The sequence below is a fragment of the Seriola dumerili genome, unplaced genomic scaffold (genome assembly GCF_002260705.1).
Source record: "Seriola dumerili isolate Sdu_G_001 unplaced genomic scaffold, Sdu_1.0 BDQW01000449.1, whole genome shotgun sequence".
Lineage (NCBI taxonomy): Eukaryota > Metazoa > Chordata > Actinopteri > Carangiformes > Carangidae > Seriola > Seriola dumerili.
Window position 1 is genome coordinate 6748781 of NW_019174704.1, and position 17368 is coordinate 6766148.

Here is a 17368-nt window from a genome sequence, read left to right on the forward strand (position 1 = left end):
TGTACGCTAGCTGTTACTGGTTACAGTTAAAAGTTAAATTAGAAAATGTCAAATTTCCTCAATGACTTCAAAGGTCACAGAATGAAATGTACTCCTTATCATGGATTTATTATTATTTAGAAAATCTTTATGAACTTTATTTCCTTTAAGACATAAAGCCACATTATTGATCATGGTGATTGCAGAGACATCTGGAACTACCATCTTATTTCCCAGAAAGAGGAGCTTTTTGAGCATTTACCTTTCTGCAGACAAATAGACTGGATGGTTATACACCATGGGTGATAGGATTATTCTGAATGTGTTGCACAATAACAAAATGTATTTTGTGCAGCTTTTATGTTTCCCAACCAGAAAATCTGAAGCAGGTTTAGGATACATGGATTTAACAAATGATTACAACACTTTACATGCTAGCACAAACTTTATAGCCGTGAACACAATTGTTGAGTTTAAGGTTATCTGAGGATTAAATATTGGTAAGCCACCCTCAAGTAAGCATAGGGACATATATGCTGAAATAGTGAAACAATTTTCAGATTATATAAACATTACAAAACACATTAATATGTTTCCTTAAAAGGTTTAGATTGGATAAAGCCAATAAATCCCAAATCAAATCAATACTGCTCTTATACTACTACACAGGGATCATAAATCTGTAAGTGGTTTCCATTTTAAATGCTGCCCTCTCACATTCAGAGCAGTAAACACTGTTCATTTCCTCTTAACAAAATCAGTCTGGTGAATTGGCTGGCTTTCCGTCCTACACAATCAGACATACGCATTTCTCCCGTAGTTGCTTGGGACAGACTGAGATGTTGCCTGAGTTGAGAGCACGTGTCCTCTGGAGGATTGTTGGTATCGATACGGCCTAGAATGCAAAATACGTGTTACAGTAAGGAGGGTATGCATCAATCCCCCTATACCAAGTGGATTAATATCAAATATTTCAGCAACATATACTCACATTTTTTCATTGGGGGTTTGGAGTTTGCAAGCACAAATCAGGCATGAACCTCCACAAATGGCGAGTATGGCTGAAGACCAGCCAATATATAGGCCTTCTCCAATCTCATACCTGTGATACAAGAGGATTTAACACATTTTTCCAAGTGTAATCATCAATTTGTACCATTGTCGTGAAATATTGATGCAGATTGTAAAGACTTACTTAGTCCCTGCGTAAAACTGGTCAAAGAACTCTTGTGTGATGTTGGCTGCGTACCAGGATATAGCAATCATGGTGCAAATCCCTACAAAACACAAAACATAGTTTACTTTAGACAACCAAAACAACACATTTTCAATGTAAACAGCACACATAGTTACAAGCTAAAATGAAATTATACTTTTCTTGTATAGACTATTTAGATCGCCATGTTAGGAGTACGAGTTATCTTTTACAAGTTGTCATAATAGCAATCTATTAGTGTCAAAACAAAATAAAAATAAATAGTTATAGATTGAAATTGTATTTATGTAATTTATAATATATAGTACATTGATTAAGGATGTGATAAAGTTCTTGATGACAACAGTTAAATTCTGCATGTCTCAGCACCTCACAGGCTCAGTCTGTGTTTTTGTCTTGTATGAAAATCCCTGAGATTACCAGTCTCCTGTCACTGCATCACATTTGTATTTTACGTAGTGTGACCTATTCTAACAATCCACACAGTTTTGGTGAAGCCAGGCTTTGTGCATCAGCAGGTTTGTTAGAGTAGTGATAACCTTTTCAAACTGCTGACCCATTTTCTGATAGCTTGTCTTCTGTACACAGAGTTTGGATTACCAGACATGTTTACCTCTCCAGCGTTCTGTGTAAAGATGTGGTTTGACTCTTTTTCTTACATCCATTTCTCATGTGTCAAAATACTTGTAGAGACTGTATTTTTGTCCTTCTAAGCTAGGCTGGGACTGGGGCTATAGGGACCGGACATTTTCATCTATAACCCAAGGCCTTTGTTCATTTTGTTATATGGTCCTTACATCCATCCTAATGTCTTTACCTTGTAGTAAAAAGAAAACTCCTCCTATTGCAGCAATCCTCCCCTTCAGGATGTAGTTTTCTCCTCCTATTTTTGAGCACTGCATTCCTACGAGAGTTGCCGTGAGCCCAAATGTCCCAAACACAATGGCAGCGATCATCAGCGCCCTGGAGGCCTGAATGTACCCTGTGTGCAAAGATAAAAAAATATATATAATAACACACATTGCTTGAAATAACGTTGTTCCCCTAAATCAACATTTTCAATGCAAGCGTTTAAAATGTCACTGTTGCATGTATCTCTGTAGTTTCAGTGAAAGATTTCTCAGTTGCCTAAAGGGGAGCAAACTGGTTTGATTCCTAATGTTTCAACCCTTTCAATCTTCCATCTTACCAAAGCAGAAATTTTATGTATTTTGGAACTAGAGAGTATATTTCTGCCTGTGATAAGCTGAGACAAAATTGTCTAAATAACAAAACTCGTGGTTAAAGACTATAGGGCTGGGCATCCAATGGTTCTACTTTTTATGTAGTAACCAAAATGACTATATGATATAGAAAAGGCTGCCACTTGATTGTGGTTGATACCAAGGAAGTGTTCAGAGTTTCATGGGGTATACAACACTTGTCTGTTGTACCATTTAGGAAAATTTTGTTTACATTTATATATTTAAAATGATATCTTAAGAGGCCAAAGTAGCTAACAGAATCTAACAAATTGTAATTCATATTCTTCAAAATCAGTTTAAAGTTTTTATTATTTTATGAGTAGCTGTTTATCTGGGTTCACTGTGGTTGTGCATACTAACCCTCTCTCATCTTATCATGCCTTCCTGTATATTACCCCTATTTACTGATTATAGCAAGTACAGTAGAAGGCTCCTGAGAGGTTTTTAAAGGTACTCTAAGGTCATGTTTAAATCAGGTAGATGTTGAAGAAAACAATAACAAAAAAGATCATCAGTTCTCAATTGTTGGCATGGATTCAGCAATCTTTCAAAGTCATACTGTTGTATTGTACATGACTGGAGATGAACTAAAATATTTCTTTCTTTTTTCAATTAATCTGTTACACAACTGCTACACAACTTTTATACTGATACCTGAACAGTAAAGTCTTTCTTATTTGCTACATCACAGTCTTCAAAATCTCATTCCTTGACAGGGTGGATTAGTATTCAAGCCTGATAAGCAGTCATCAATACTAATAAAGCATTTGCTGTGTAGGCCACATACCATTAAGTGCGAGCAAAGATGGAAAATCCCGGCAGTTGTGAACTCCTGTAGAGTCAGTTGCACAGGACATCCATAGGTTTTCATAGATGGTTGATGTGGTGATAACGTTACCATCCACTGTAGAGACCCTCCAGTATCGGTTTGGAAGGGCAACCCCAACCATCAACCAGCCCAGAAAGCCCAGGAAGAAGGCAAAAGCTTCCACTATCGCATTCATATTTCCTTGTTTCTTCTGTCCAACCCGTGTAGAGTTATCCAGAGAGAGAAACACTGAATACAAACGTTGACTCTCCAAGCTATGTTCGTCTACAAACGTGTGGTTTTGTTGGCCCCACGGTCTGTGTGCCAGACAAATTCTCTGCAAACCCTGAGCTAAGATGTTCCAGAAAACTACAAATCAATGATTAATGCCAAATAGCCCACTTATGATTTCCCCTATTATTCTCAACTCTATTGAACCTTTTCAAAGGCTCCAAATGTTTACCCAACTTAAAGGACAACAGAGTGGTGAAGTCCAACCTTCAGACCTCCTTACTAACGTCTATAGGCTTAAAGCTATTTGTCAGCTTTTGTTGTTTGCTTTTTGAACACTATGTCAATTATATCAAACCATTATTGATGGGATTCAAGTCATGTTTTGGATCCTCACTTCACCTTGTGTCTGAGGGATGATGGGAAAGTTCAAGGCACTGAGGGGTGAGGATGCATCACCACGTACTGACCCACAGATAAACCTGCTTATCTGACAACTGAGCCCAAAAGACTTCTTCTCTCTTTGTTTGTTAACAAATGCAGAGTTTTTCATTATTAGGCTTTCATCTCTATGGTAATGTAGTACCACTGCAGCTTTTTGGGTCAGTAGCCCAGTGGTTAGGGTGCATACTACCTGGGTGCCACGTAGGGCTGAACAATTAATCGCAATATGGCCAAGTACAATATCCAAATCACAGGAGCTTAAATCTTTTTGATAAAAGTAAAATGTGTCACAACATTCCTTTATAGAGGTAATATGAATGCATAGTGGTGCTACGGAGATGCCCTGGTCTACAAATCATATTCAGATGTAAGGGAATGTGCTTGTTTGGTACAGACCCCAGCAAAAATCGCATTATCATTTTTATATTTCTTTCAGTGAAAACGAAATGCAATTACTATTTAATGATGATAATAATAATATACAACTACTATAACTAATATAATCGTTACTCATATCGCAATCACAATATCTAATGTCAAAATAATCGCAGTATGATTTTTTTTTTTTGTATATCGTTCAGCCATACTGCCATGGCTTTGAGCAGTGAGTTCCTGATAAATGAATAAACAAAGCATTTGTTTTAACTGCTTCAACAGAAGTTTGTAGCGGTGTTGTACTGAATTACAATATAGTTTAAGGTGTACAGTCTCAACAAGAATGAAGTACCACAAGAACAAAGAACATCTTGACTTATTAGATACTCACTCATTAAATACAGTATGAGATTAGCGCATGTAAAATGCCAGGGGCATCCAACATGCATTGCATTAAATACAATGGATACAATTGATGGAAGCACTCATACAATGGCATGGTAAGGTTATAGCTCTATAATAATATTTGCAAGATTTCTGATGTTATTTCTTATTGAGACTGTGTACACAGTCATAAAAGTATAATATAATCAGATATAATCTATGTATTTATCAGAAACATTCATGAAGTGGATTCAACTCATTTTACAGCCTCAACAAAAATAAATGCTACAAGCTTCACAAACTTTACAGAGCTATTGCACTGGATTTCACAGTTGCTGTGTTTTGTCAAACCCCTGTAGATTACAGCACTGCCATTGCATATTATGTGTAGATATTACATATGTATTTATTTTTTGCTTTTGTTAAGAATGGGTTATCTAATACTTTGGACACATATGTGCCTCAATCAAAGAATATAGAGCAGCATTTCCTTCAGTATGACATTAGAGATTATAAAATGCATACTCAGCTATCACATACAGCTGAATCATCAGAAAAACTGAAATACATAATAATAATAACGTAAAAAATATTATTAGAAACCCAAACAATTTGTTATTAATGACCACTAGCAGTCACATTTCCATTTTTTAACAGCTGATACAAATTAAGTGACTTTTCCAGGATCCTGCAATGTAGAACTTTATGATTATAAATAGGCCATTAGACAAGTTCTCTACTTACCTGGGAGAGCAAAAAGGGATGGAAAGTCACGACAGTTATAGATCCCTGTTGAATCACTGGCACAAGACATCCATAGGTTTTCATAGATTGTGGAGGTTGTAATTACGCTGCCCTCTGTGGTTGATTCTTTCCAATACTGATCATGAAGTGATATGAAAATCATAATCCAGCCTACAAAACCTAGGAAAAGTGCTATAACCTCTACGATCTCTTTCATCTTGAAAGTAATTTTCTATTAATAATTAGCAAACCTGAATAGATAGTGAGGAGCTCTATTTGCAGCTCCTGTATCTGATATACATTTTGGGAGTGTGAGAACTTACTCTGAATTTTTTTCTCATGCACTCAAACCTGGACTAATTTGAACATTGATTTGTTGGGTAGCTGCATTATAAGTCTGCTATTCCCGCCCAAAATTGATGACATTTCACGTGCCTGGCACGTTACCATAGAAATGTAAGTGTACAATTAGCTTTTTTCCTCTCTTTTGATTGGCAGTGGAGGAAGAGATAATCTCTTGTAAATTCTTGTTATCTCGGCACTGATTGCTTTGATATGCTTTTGAAACTTATGCAGGAGACAATTATAATTCATTGTTTTGTTTTGTTCTGCAGTTGTTTAAGAAACCTTTCAGAGCACTGTAGTCATAATTGCAAAATGTATTATATGTGCAGGATGAAGTAAGTCAAAGAAAGGTTTAATGATGTGGTGAATGACTGGGAAACACCTTATGTGGCAGTGTTCATATTGTACTGTAGTGTTTTTTCTGTGTGTCCTTCTTGTTTTAGTTGCTCGCATCATCTTGTCCTCCTGCCTGTATCCCCTTTTGAGGAGTTGGTAGCATGTGATTTTAGAGAGGTGATTTCAAGTTCCATAAGCAAATACTTATGGGGAAATACTGAATAGAGGGCAGAGCAATCACTGAAAGCTGGATAAAAAGTGGTGGATGGGTGATTTATTGAAGGCAGAAAGTATCTGTTTTAGCACTGGTTAAGCATTAACGAGTCAGCAACATGACAAAAGATATGTTGAAACTCTTGCTCTTTGCAAATACATTTTTTGTACTGAAGCATATAGATTCAACAGTGAATGAAATGTTGTGTTTACAGAGTCATACAGTGCTGTCGACTAAGGGAAGTTGACCAAAGGCCAGGTTCTTCTAAAACACCCTTACAATTAAATGGTGGTCTCTATACATTAAGTAAAATATGGAAGTGTGCAAAAGTGCAAGATTTTGAAGTAGTGCAGCACAATTTTATATTCATACACTTGTACTGCTTGATCCTCCTCAATACTCTGTGGAGATGACATTTAAAAGCAGATCAAGATGTTTATCCTTTGTTTCAGTCAAGTAATTCTTTGTTTAGGAGAAACTTAGAACTCACAATTTACAGTCTGTATCTTATCAAATGTGAATTCTCTTTTGCTGACCAGTAATCAGAGGTACAGTTCAAAGTACTGTCAGATACAGTATTTACAGTATTGAACAGACACTCATACTTAACTCATAATCATTTTCCTGTTAATATTTTATTTCCCTGCCCTTCCTTCAGTCAGCTGAAATATTTATTCAGTTGTGTCCCCGTTGACCTCCTTGCTTAAAGGGAAAGTTCACTTAAAACAAACCGGAGGTGGCTTTTGGTTTCCATCCTCTGACACTGGCTGTGGCCAGAAGTCACCACTACCTGGTATTAAGGTCCAATAGGAACTGATGTTAGACACATCAACTACTTAACCAAGAGCAAATCCATGGTTTTTCATTTTCTCTTATTTTTTATTTTCCGTGATTAAAATGATTTTCAGTCTTTCAGTGATTCATTTTTAAACATGTTCATTCATGACTGGATACTTAAGTAGACGATTTGTGGCTGGTTATTTAGAGGAGAGACGCTAGACTGCTTTAAAGAATTATTTCAATTTGCTTTAACATTTTTAACCTTTAATTTGTTATTCTGCTGTGTATTTACTGGTCGTGAATATGTATATTCTCACAGAGGGGTTTGATCTTAAAAAAATGCATTCTGTCCAAAGCAACAGAAAAATGTGATATATCATTATTATTATGGGTTAATCTGCCTTAATTGGCGAACTTGTTCACTGTTTCATTGTGATTTCATTTGAAGGTGAACACCCACATTTCCATGAATATGCTAGTTAAATGATGCATGCTACGTTGATTCAAAAACATTGCTTGCATTTCTCTTGCAGTTATGTGTATGCGAGGAAGAGAGAGTGAACTGACACATTTTTTCCAAGCGCAACTTTTCAACATTTTAAATATAATTTTTTATCTTAAATTACTTTAACCATGATGCTGCACAACATCAGCAACAATAACTGCAGTCAGGTACAAAATGATAATGATCAGTGAATGAAGCAGTTTCTGTGAGTTCTGCAATTAAGATGGCTTTAATAATTTAAAATATGTAATTTAATAAGCCTTTTGGCTGTTCTCCCTTGAGCTAAATTTAGATGATGATTAATATGTGGGCTCGGTAATGTGCTTTGAGTAAAAGCTGTTTAAATAATATGACGTTTGTATAACTTTGAACAGTCAGTATTTGTGTGCTGTATGCGGTAGAGTTTCGGTGAAGTCACTGCTTCAGTACCTGGTCTAATCCGTCAATATGATTGATAGCTAAGATTATAGCTCTCTGTGTCTTTGTCTCCATGACTCTCTCACACACACATGCACGAGAAGCTTGAAAAATCATGTATTTGAATGCTGGACCATTACGTAGTAGGTTTTTAGCCATGCTAGCAGCATGCAGTGAAAAAGCAATTTTGTACAGACATTCATGATCCTCTGAGGTTGAATCTTAATGGCCTTGGTGTTCTGCTGTGCAACAACTGTTGGATGATTTGTCATTATATTTATCCATGGCACTCTCAGAATGCATTGTAATTATCTATGTAATCTCTTAACTCTTCATTTCAAAGCAAATGTCTAACTCAACAACTTAGGGGGTCAAAATTGGTTTGGTTTTTAATTCAGTTTCTCTGTTGAAAATGTAGCTGTCTTCACATACTGGTGTGGACAGTCAAGCCACAGAAAGGGGCCCAACATTTGTGCATTGCAAGATTTTATTGATTGCTTTTAACTCGTCTATCTACATTGTTTACCATAATAATAACTTAAAAATAATTTGTTAAATAAGAAATAAAGAAACAGTTATTACACATTACAGTGACAATACAGTGGCTTCTCTTAAGTCCAAATGATTTATATTAGATAAATATGCTTGTGGTTTCTATATAAAATTATTTTTATTCAATTTATTTGTAAATACTAAAGGTAAATAATGACATATACAGTAAGATTACAGCAGGTATTATTAGTGAAACCATATTTACATTGTTACATAATATTTAAACTATGTGATATTTCACCATGCTGCCACTTTTACAGTATCACTATAAATGTTACAAATATTATTTATATGCACACTCAGTTGTCATTTTATCAGGTACACCTAGCTAAAACTAATGTAGTCTACAACACTCCTGCAATAAATCCTCCTTCATGAAGGTTATAATGCTCAGTTTTTATTGATAGTGTGTTAAAGAGGTGTTGATTCAACTTTGTGATAATTTGGGAGGATGTAGTCTGTATTGTGTTATAAGAGAGAGGTATTTCTATTATTTAGCCTACTATCTTTGTTTTGAATGAGGTGGACAAAATAATAGAAACACCTGTGAGCATTAACGCAATACAGTTCCACGCAGCACCACAAACTGCAAACTAAAGTTGAATCAACACCTCTTTAACAGTTTCAACAAAAACTGAACATTATAACCTTAATGATGGAGGATTTATTGCAGGACTGTATTAGACTGCATTAGTTTTTAGCTAGGTAACAGTAACAGGTTATTGTGAAAATGTCAGATAATACAGATTAGGAATAAATTGCACCAAATGAGCACCTACTAAATTTGTTTAATTTCAGTAGATATTCTTTCCCCTGCTCTGTTGCCCTCTGCTGCTCTAAATCAAAGCAGGACACACCCCCCACCTTTGGCTTCCACAAAGTTTGGGTCAAGGTCATTGGGCAGTTTGCCGCCCTCTCCCCAGATGTTCAGCTCTCCAAATACACCTGTTTCTACCATTTCCTCCTGCCAGGGGATTGGGACATTGCCAGAAGCAAAATCATTGTAGAACTCAGTGTCCTTGTTATCCAGGACCACACCTTTGATTGTGCTGAAGGCACCCACATCATCAATATCTTTGGCATAGACCATCTTAGGATCAGGGACAAATGGTGGAGGTAGCATGCCTTTGAACGAAACACAGAACACATGAATAAATTAAAGCATATGGTATATGTATTTCCCCTAGGGGATAAATAAAGTATCTATCTATCTATCTATCTATCTATGTAAGAATTCCTGTTAGTTTTGCATTTCCTCTTTTGTCCCTTCCATATCTGCAGTTTCTTGAATCTATCTCATCCAGTGGGATTAAATTAGATTAAATCAATAAGATCAGTTCTTCAATTAATGCATTTTTTCCTGGGGATGGTTAAGTGGACGTCACCCACCTGCTTCCAGACGGCCCCAGTTAATGTCTTTGAAGAAGGGCTGATTCTTCAGATCTGTGCAGTCATTATTTTTGAACCCGAGACGTTTCGCTGGGTCCTTCTCCATCAGGCCTTCGCAAATATCCTTGCATTCTTTGGTGAAGTTGGGTGTATATGCAACTGGATCGTTCAGGATTCTGCGACTTACCTCTTCATTCTCAACCTGAAGAAAGATACAAACGTTTTGTATATATGATTTTACCAGAGTGAAATGGCATTGGACATCAGCAAAGAGGAGAATTGAGGATATTATATTTTTGCCCATAAAAGCCACTTGATTCATTTACACATTTAGTACCTTCTCTCCTCGTACTCTAAAGGGCCCTTTGGCAGCAATCATCTCATACAGGGTGACTCCCAGAGTAAAATAGTCCACTGTGTAGTCATACTCCTTCTTCTGGAGCAGCTCTGGAGCCATGAAACCTATATTCATCAACAAAACACAAGACTGTTTAGAAAATCATGGCCAACATGGTGGTACAGGATTTTTTTTTCAGGGTTATTTTTTCCTGCATAGCATTTCTTCTGCAATGGGCCAGTTTTTTTTTTTTAACTTCATCCAAATCTAGAATTTTAAATACTGGATTTGTTCACTTACCTGGAGTTCCAGCATATCCAGTAGTTTTGTCTTTTCCTGGTGGAAGTTCAACAGCCAGACCCAAATCTGACAGGCGGACGTGTCCTAAGCGACAAGGCGTTGATTACAACAGTGGCACATGGGTATTGGATAGACCACCAGCTAACATTAATAGAATAACTGGGTTCATTTTCATAAAACATTGGCTATTTTTTCTTTTTATAAAATGTTTCCCTCATGTTCCACTGAACTGCACTGGTGGAGTATTTGTCACTTTGGTGATTTACCCTGGTTGGAAGTGGGCCAGCGTCATGGCTCAAGCCAAAATCAGCTGGTTAACCCACCAGTCTTGTTTTGTGATGGGGTGATGGGTTAGGACAGAGACTTTGGGCTGTAACATCGATATGTCCATGCATAGCATTCATACAGTATATTGCTGCAGAGGAAATGGCTCACCTGCATCATCCAGCAGTACGTTCTCTGGTTTCAGGTCTCTGTAGATGATCCTGTGCTGATGAAGGTGCTCGAGCCCACAGATGATCTGAGCTGTATAGAAACATGCTCTCTTCTCATTGAAACCAGGATTTTTTTCATCCACGTTATACATATGAAACCTGTGAGAATGGAGAGGATGACGCATGACGCACCTAAGAGCCTAGTCTGTATATTAGCTGTGAGGTTTATCTACCCTAGGCTGATTAGTAGAGATGAGAGGGCTGCAACACTGTTCCCATGTTGTTAACTACAGAAACCATGTATGTATGTGCTTTAAAAGCATAGTGTTTATGTCAGTTCTACAGATTTCACTATGAGTCTATAAAGCTGTATTTGGAGTTTATATAGAGCACCTGAGGTCTCCACCGTTCATGATGGTCATAACTAAGCAGAGGTCTGTCTTGGTCTGGAAAGCGTAAGCCAGTGTCACGATGAAGCGACTGTGAACTTTTGCAAGGATTCGCTTCTCCACAATTGCCCCCTAAACAGAAATAATCATCACAACATGATTAGTCCAAGAAAACCAGAAATGCACAAAAATAAAAGCCCCTTTACAAACCTACTGTCCAGCAACACAGGTATTTTGCCTGATTAGAGCTCTTATTCTGACTTGTCAAACACAGGTCCTTACATTTGTGAGAGAAAAATGTCCCTGATCTAGCCCTTTTACACATGTGATGTTTTGACATGTCAAAGTAAGAAAAGCACAGCAGCAACTAATTTTATTCATAATTTCTACCTTTAGATGTGTGTGCCATGATGAGCCTCAGGCTGTAGGTTTTCATTTCAACAGATGAATTCTGTCCCTAAAATCTTGAGTTACTTACTGTGGCTTGTTGAATTGAGGGGACAAATGTTGCGATTCTGTTTTTTTTTTTCTACTGTACATCGTAATGTATAAAGATATTAGAATTTTGCATATAACCACATACTTAGATCCTCCAAGTCTGGCTGTTCTAGGTTATTGCTATTGATCTTTCAGTTTTTAATCCTTCCTGTGGCAGGGCCCACCTAGCTTTACTAGTGTTACCTGAACCATGAAAGTGATGCTGTGTTGCAGTGCTGCTCCAGTGGCAGTCAACAAAATTAAAAGTTCATTATCCACTGATGCTTTTAAAAGCAATGGGCTTCAGTCTAGTCTACTGTCTCTGTGTCTGGCTCTGAGCTGCTTTGTGGGGTCTTTAGGAGAGTCACAAGCTTCTTTGCATTGATCCATTGTGGTAAACACTAAACCTCTCTACTCAGTGGGGCATATCCTCTCACAAACTTTCTTTCTTATTTCCTGCTGTGGGTCAGCTTGCTCTTTTGTTTGACACTGTGAATGGCTGTGGGTAGGACATTAGATGTTGCATCAGTTCTTTACCTCGTAGCCTTTGCGTTTCTTCAGCCTCTTTTTCTCCAGCTTTTTGTTGGCATACATTTTGCCTGTTGCTTTAGCCTGGCAAGCATACACTTCCCCAAAACCTCCTTTACCCAGGACCCTGAAGTCCATGAACCACTCCTCATCAGAAGGCTGGCTCTCCAACCATTTGAACTGAACATAACGCAGGAAGTACATGCTGTTCTTGAAGCCTTCTGTGGCCATCTTCTCCAGGTGTTTGAGCAGCTGCTGCTCGCTCTCTTTAAACAGGTCACCGCGAACGTTCTTGAAGTCTTCTTTAACTCGAGTGACGGCCTTCTCCTCCAGGAAGCTGCAAAAATTCTTTGAAGCTGACTCATAGTACTTATTGACTATTTTTTGGGCCTTCTGTACTCTGTCCTTCTCTTGGCATACAGTGTAGTCTTCCATGTCTCTCCACAGCTCTCCAGCATTTTTATGGGTCACGTCACTCTCCAGAAAATGTTGGAAGAGGCGCTTACCGATGGGTTGTTTGACACACATGCTGTCAAAGGTTGTGTCTACAGTGGCCTTCATGTGTTCACAATCTCTGATGTGTGGGAGTTTCAGCCTGGCACGCATCTTCTTGTCACGCATGGAGGCTGCTGCAGCTCCGTCCACGCTGCCACGGGCGGACACATAGGCAGAATTTGCCACCACTGTCTCCAAACCACCGATGTCCATGGCTGCAAATTTTTTTCTGTAGCACACACAAGTTAGAAGTCAATGACAACTCTGCAGCTGATTTTCCGTTGGAACCATAATGTGGTGTGATATGTATCACTTCCAATTCCCTTCTATTTCCATATTAAGAGGGCCACAAATCAGCTTCAAGTCCATAACAGCAGGATGGGAACTTCCATAACATTCAGTGTACAGTTAATTAGTTTTGGGATGTGTTTTGATTTAATCTTCTATCATATTTTATCCCTACTCTGATTTTTCTTTAACTCACTTTCACAGATAAAACCATGTATAATCACTAGAACACATTAAATTACTATTTGTAGAAAGTGCTATATAACGAGAAGGAGTGATTTTCTGTTATTATATTCTCACATTATCATAATGTGGGCTACTGTATGTCATTAGTCATCAGTATTGGGAGCACTGGGTTACTTTGTTTGATCATGTAACTACTTTGTCAGCACACTCATTTTCCCTGGGTTTGCCTCATATAGAGCCTGTCTCTGTGCACTCATAGTAAATATTAAATGTGAAAAGAGAGTGATGTTGTGATATGCTGCACCCTGCTGTTCAAAGGCAAAAGTCACTGAAAAAGACTTTTTATTTCAGATGCTACAGACAGGAATGAAATTAAGCTTGTGTGCAACTGCATGTGCACATGCTCATGTAAGGTAAAGGATTTGGGGGGCTGTTCCCTTCCCTCATTTCCATTGTGCAGATTACCTCCCTGATGTTAGCAAACTTCAAATGGTTCACTTCCCATTCTGATATATACTGAGACAAAAGAAGAAAGAAGAAATGTTGCTGTGTATTTAACCTTCAGTTTGAGGAATTAGATTTCTTTTCATATTATTGAAAAACCAAAGGATATAAGTATTAGACTGTTAAAAAGATAAACATTATTTTATCTCTATGGGAATATCTCATATGATATCATACTGCATGCTGGGCCGTTCATGAACAGGTCCCATCATGCATGTTGAAGAATACACTCATGCATCATAATTGAACAGGAAAAGTACGGTGTGTTTAGTCTTTCTGGGTGTATATTTTATGTGTATAAGCTGGTCTGTCTTGCCCTGGTACATGTAGTACTGAAAGTGATACTGTTGGCTGCGTAGGTGCTCTCCTGACTCTACATAATCCAGTTAACATTGACTGCTGATACCAGAGATTTACATGATTGACCTCATTGTTAATTAACCTACATTTTTAGACTTGCTTTTAAATATGTTTAAATAGGTGGAACACTCAAACAAAAGTGATGATCCTATCATGTATTAAAAGATTATTGCTGGTCTTTGTGAATTTTAGTGTTGTTTTTACAATCTGAAAAGCAACTTTTATATAAATTGATCTCAAGAATGTGGGGGAATTAAGATTGTCAGGATATTGTTTTTAATTTTGAATTTGTAATATGTTGTTTATGAAAAAATTTAACGTAAGATTTTATAGCAAAACCAATAATGTCAGTAGCCTAATCAAAAAATAGTTATCCACTCACCGTACTTTCTTGCCGTAGCAGTCAAATCCGGAATTGAATGCAATAAATTAAATGGGTATCATCCAACATATATAGTCTATTTTCTTTTCTTATTTGCTCCTTTTTCTTCCATCAGCCAGAACAAAAAAAAATCATCTCCGTCCTGTAGGGTCTTGAGAGGATGTGTTCAGGGTGTGTTGGGGCATCGTGTCGAGGTTTACTCTGCACCTGAAATCCTCCATGGTAGTTCATTAGCTGGTGCGGATTAAATCCTGATCTCATTGGAGGGAGCAATTTGGCAGAAGCTATTAGTGTAACTCAGCAGCAGCAGTGATTACTGATGAGGAATCTGGCTCAATAAGCATCATTTAACCATTAGATACAGAATTCATTCTTGGTTTTGAGGATAGCACATTTCTTTAAGGGCAAAATATGAGAATCTTGACTCTTAATTGATGCTATTCTCGATTGATAATTTTCCTATTTTTCCTGTCCTATCTCAAATGTTTTGAATCATATGGATGAGGAATAACGAAGGCTTGGATACACAAGTAAAATCACCACATAGACTTTGCTCGTCTCTTGTCTTGCCTGTTGAGTGGCAGACCAGCTCACCAGCTCAGAAGCAGGCTGCACATTGAAAGGGGATTACCACCCCCACCCCCCCATGTGTCTGTGTGTTGACATGATCTTTGAACTATTGTACGTCTGTATGAGCTTAACTGTATGAGAAAATACTGTTTTCATTCACTCTGGATGCTGAATGAGAATCCAGAAGTTTACACAAGCAAGGGAGAAAAAAATGATGTGGGTACATTTCAGGTGAGAGGATTTAGTGGCTGGTTGAGGAAAGGGAGAAGAGGGATTTAGATCATGCAGCTAATGAGGATGGGAACGGTGTCAAACAGCAAAGTAACTGTATCACAGCAGTTGTTTAAGATTAAATAGCTGGTCATTTGTAATCACATACACAAAGCTGCTTTCACCAATTAGTAACTGGAAATAGGTAATTTAATTATGAGAGAAAAAGAAAGAAATTTGCAGGCAGCTGCTCTGACACACTGTGATTTGCACAGGCTGACCAAACCAGACTAAGCCTGAAGTCATTTGCAGTATTTTACATTTCCTTTGGTCTCTGTTTTTACAACAGAGTTTCAGCTTGCTTAAGACTCAGTCCACAGAATGGTATACTCATTTTTCATTTTGGCTTCAAACTGTAGCAAAGTAAATCCTAATATTCTAACAAGGTAAAAGACGTGATCATGACTGTACTTCACTTTCACAACCACAATGTTTGTCTTGATTCAAGATACTAAACCTTACTTCAATCACATGTAACTGAAAGGATCTTAAATACAGTAACTGACAACTGGTAACATTTTGTAAACAAAAAATGACACTATTGTTACAGACAGTACAAGGCAACATTTCAATTGTACAGTACAATACTGTAAAATGTGTTGATGTGTGCAGGGTTTAAAAAGCTAAAAAAAAAGAAAATAATGGACGATTGTGACTGAGGACTTTTTAAAATTTCTAAAATCACACCTACCTGTAAAAAAGTCTCTCATGATTAGAGCCAGTGTAGATAAATAATGAGTGTGTTAGAAGAGCTTCGGGTTTACATTAAAATCATTCTATATTTAACATGTAGAAGCTTCTAAGAAATGTTGCACTTTATGATCAACATGGCTGAGTTTCAATTAACTTTAAAGATTTAAGCTTTTGTTGTTATAGTGCCACCATCAGGATCACTGTGTGATGATTTGTTGCATGGAAGGAACATTTATTTTGAAAGAAAAACATTGGACAAAGACATTACAAAACAAACAGGTTGCTCAATAGAAGAAACATTTGAACCGAAACATAAAAAGTAGGTCTGTTTAGGCCGATTTAAGCCCATTTCCTGTCCTGTGCATCAGGTTGGGCCTGTTCAACAGACCCTGAGCATAAATCCTATTTAAATAGGTTAAAGGTGACACAGATTTTACATTCTAGTCTAATCCAGCTCAGTGAAAACAAACCCACCCACCCATCCAGACAGGGAGCTCAAACACACTGATACCTGCATAGATCTGCCCACTACCCTTTCATCTGACAAGTCAGAGGTGAGATCTCAGAAATATAGTCACTATACCTTCATCTCCTGGAGTAACATCAATATAAAACATCAATTTACACTCATTCTTCCATTGCGCTGCCACAATGTTATCATTCTCAGGTGACTTGACTAAATAATGACTTGTTTGTGTTTTGCTGTTGTTCAAAGGCAAGTGGATAATCTTTTTGCTTTTAATTAATTCAGCGGAAAGTAACAATACCATAACATTTACACAATGGTATTGTCAAGTTGTGGAGTTGTCTTGTGATCCTCGGGCAGCTGAGCTGTAACTGCTCTTCGGATGATTAAACAGAGATGTGGTCAAAAACAGCTTTGGAAGTTGTTGTTCTCCCTCAGAAAAATAATCTGTAATTGAGAATGTTGGTGCTGGCCTGGTGACCCAGTATTTACCTGAACTCACTTCACTTCATCAGGAAGAATTTTAATAGAAACATGAAATAATGTATGTCAGTTGAAGGCTGTCTCTGTTAAATGTAAAGAAGTGTAAATTCATGTTCAGTTTAATTTTGAAAAATGAACTATATATATTAACTAATTAGTTTTTACAACCTTTAATGTTATTAATGACCTGCTTGGAATCAGCCTATATCATTTAAATGAGACATGACCCACAAAATACTTGCG

General features: G+C 37.4%; 2 protein-coding genes across 2 annotated transcripts; both read right to left on the bottom strand.

Annotated features, from left to right (window-relative positions):
• Positions 1 to 774: 774 nt before the first annotated feature.
• On the bottom strand, positions 775 to 3443 carry LOC111234591 (claudin-15-like). The gene is made up of 5 exons (XM_022762751.1): positions 3227 to 3443; positions 2013 to 2177; positions 1175 to 1256; positions 971 to 1081; positions 775 to 874 (listed from the first exon to the last, which is right to left on the bottom strand). The coding sequence occupies exons 1-5, from the start codon at positions 3441 to 3443 to the stop codon at positions 775 to 777; spliced, it is 675 nt and encodes a 224-aa protein (XP_022618472.1).
• Positions 3444 to 9415: 5972 nt separating this feature from the next.
• Positions 9416 to 13136, bottom strand: LOC111234469 (rhodopsin kinase-like). Its single transcript, XM_022762583.1, has 7 exons — positions 12438 to 13136; positions 11428 to 11555; positions 11036 to 11193; positions 10601 to 10684; positions 10301 to 10425; positions 9964 to 10165; positions 9416 to 9699 (listed from the first exon to the last, which is right to left on the bottom strand). The coding sequence occupies exons 1-7, from the start codon at positions 13134 to 13136 to the stop codon at positions 9416 to 9418; spliced, it is 1680 nt and encodes a 559-aa protein (XP_022618304.1).
• Positions 13137 to 17368: the final 4232 nt, after the last annotated feature.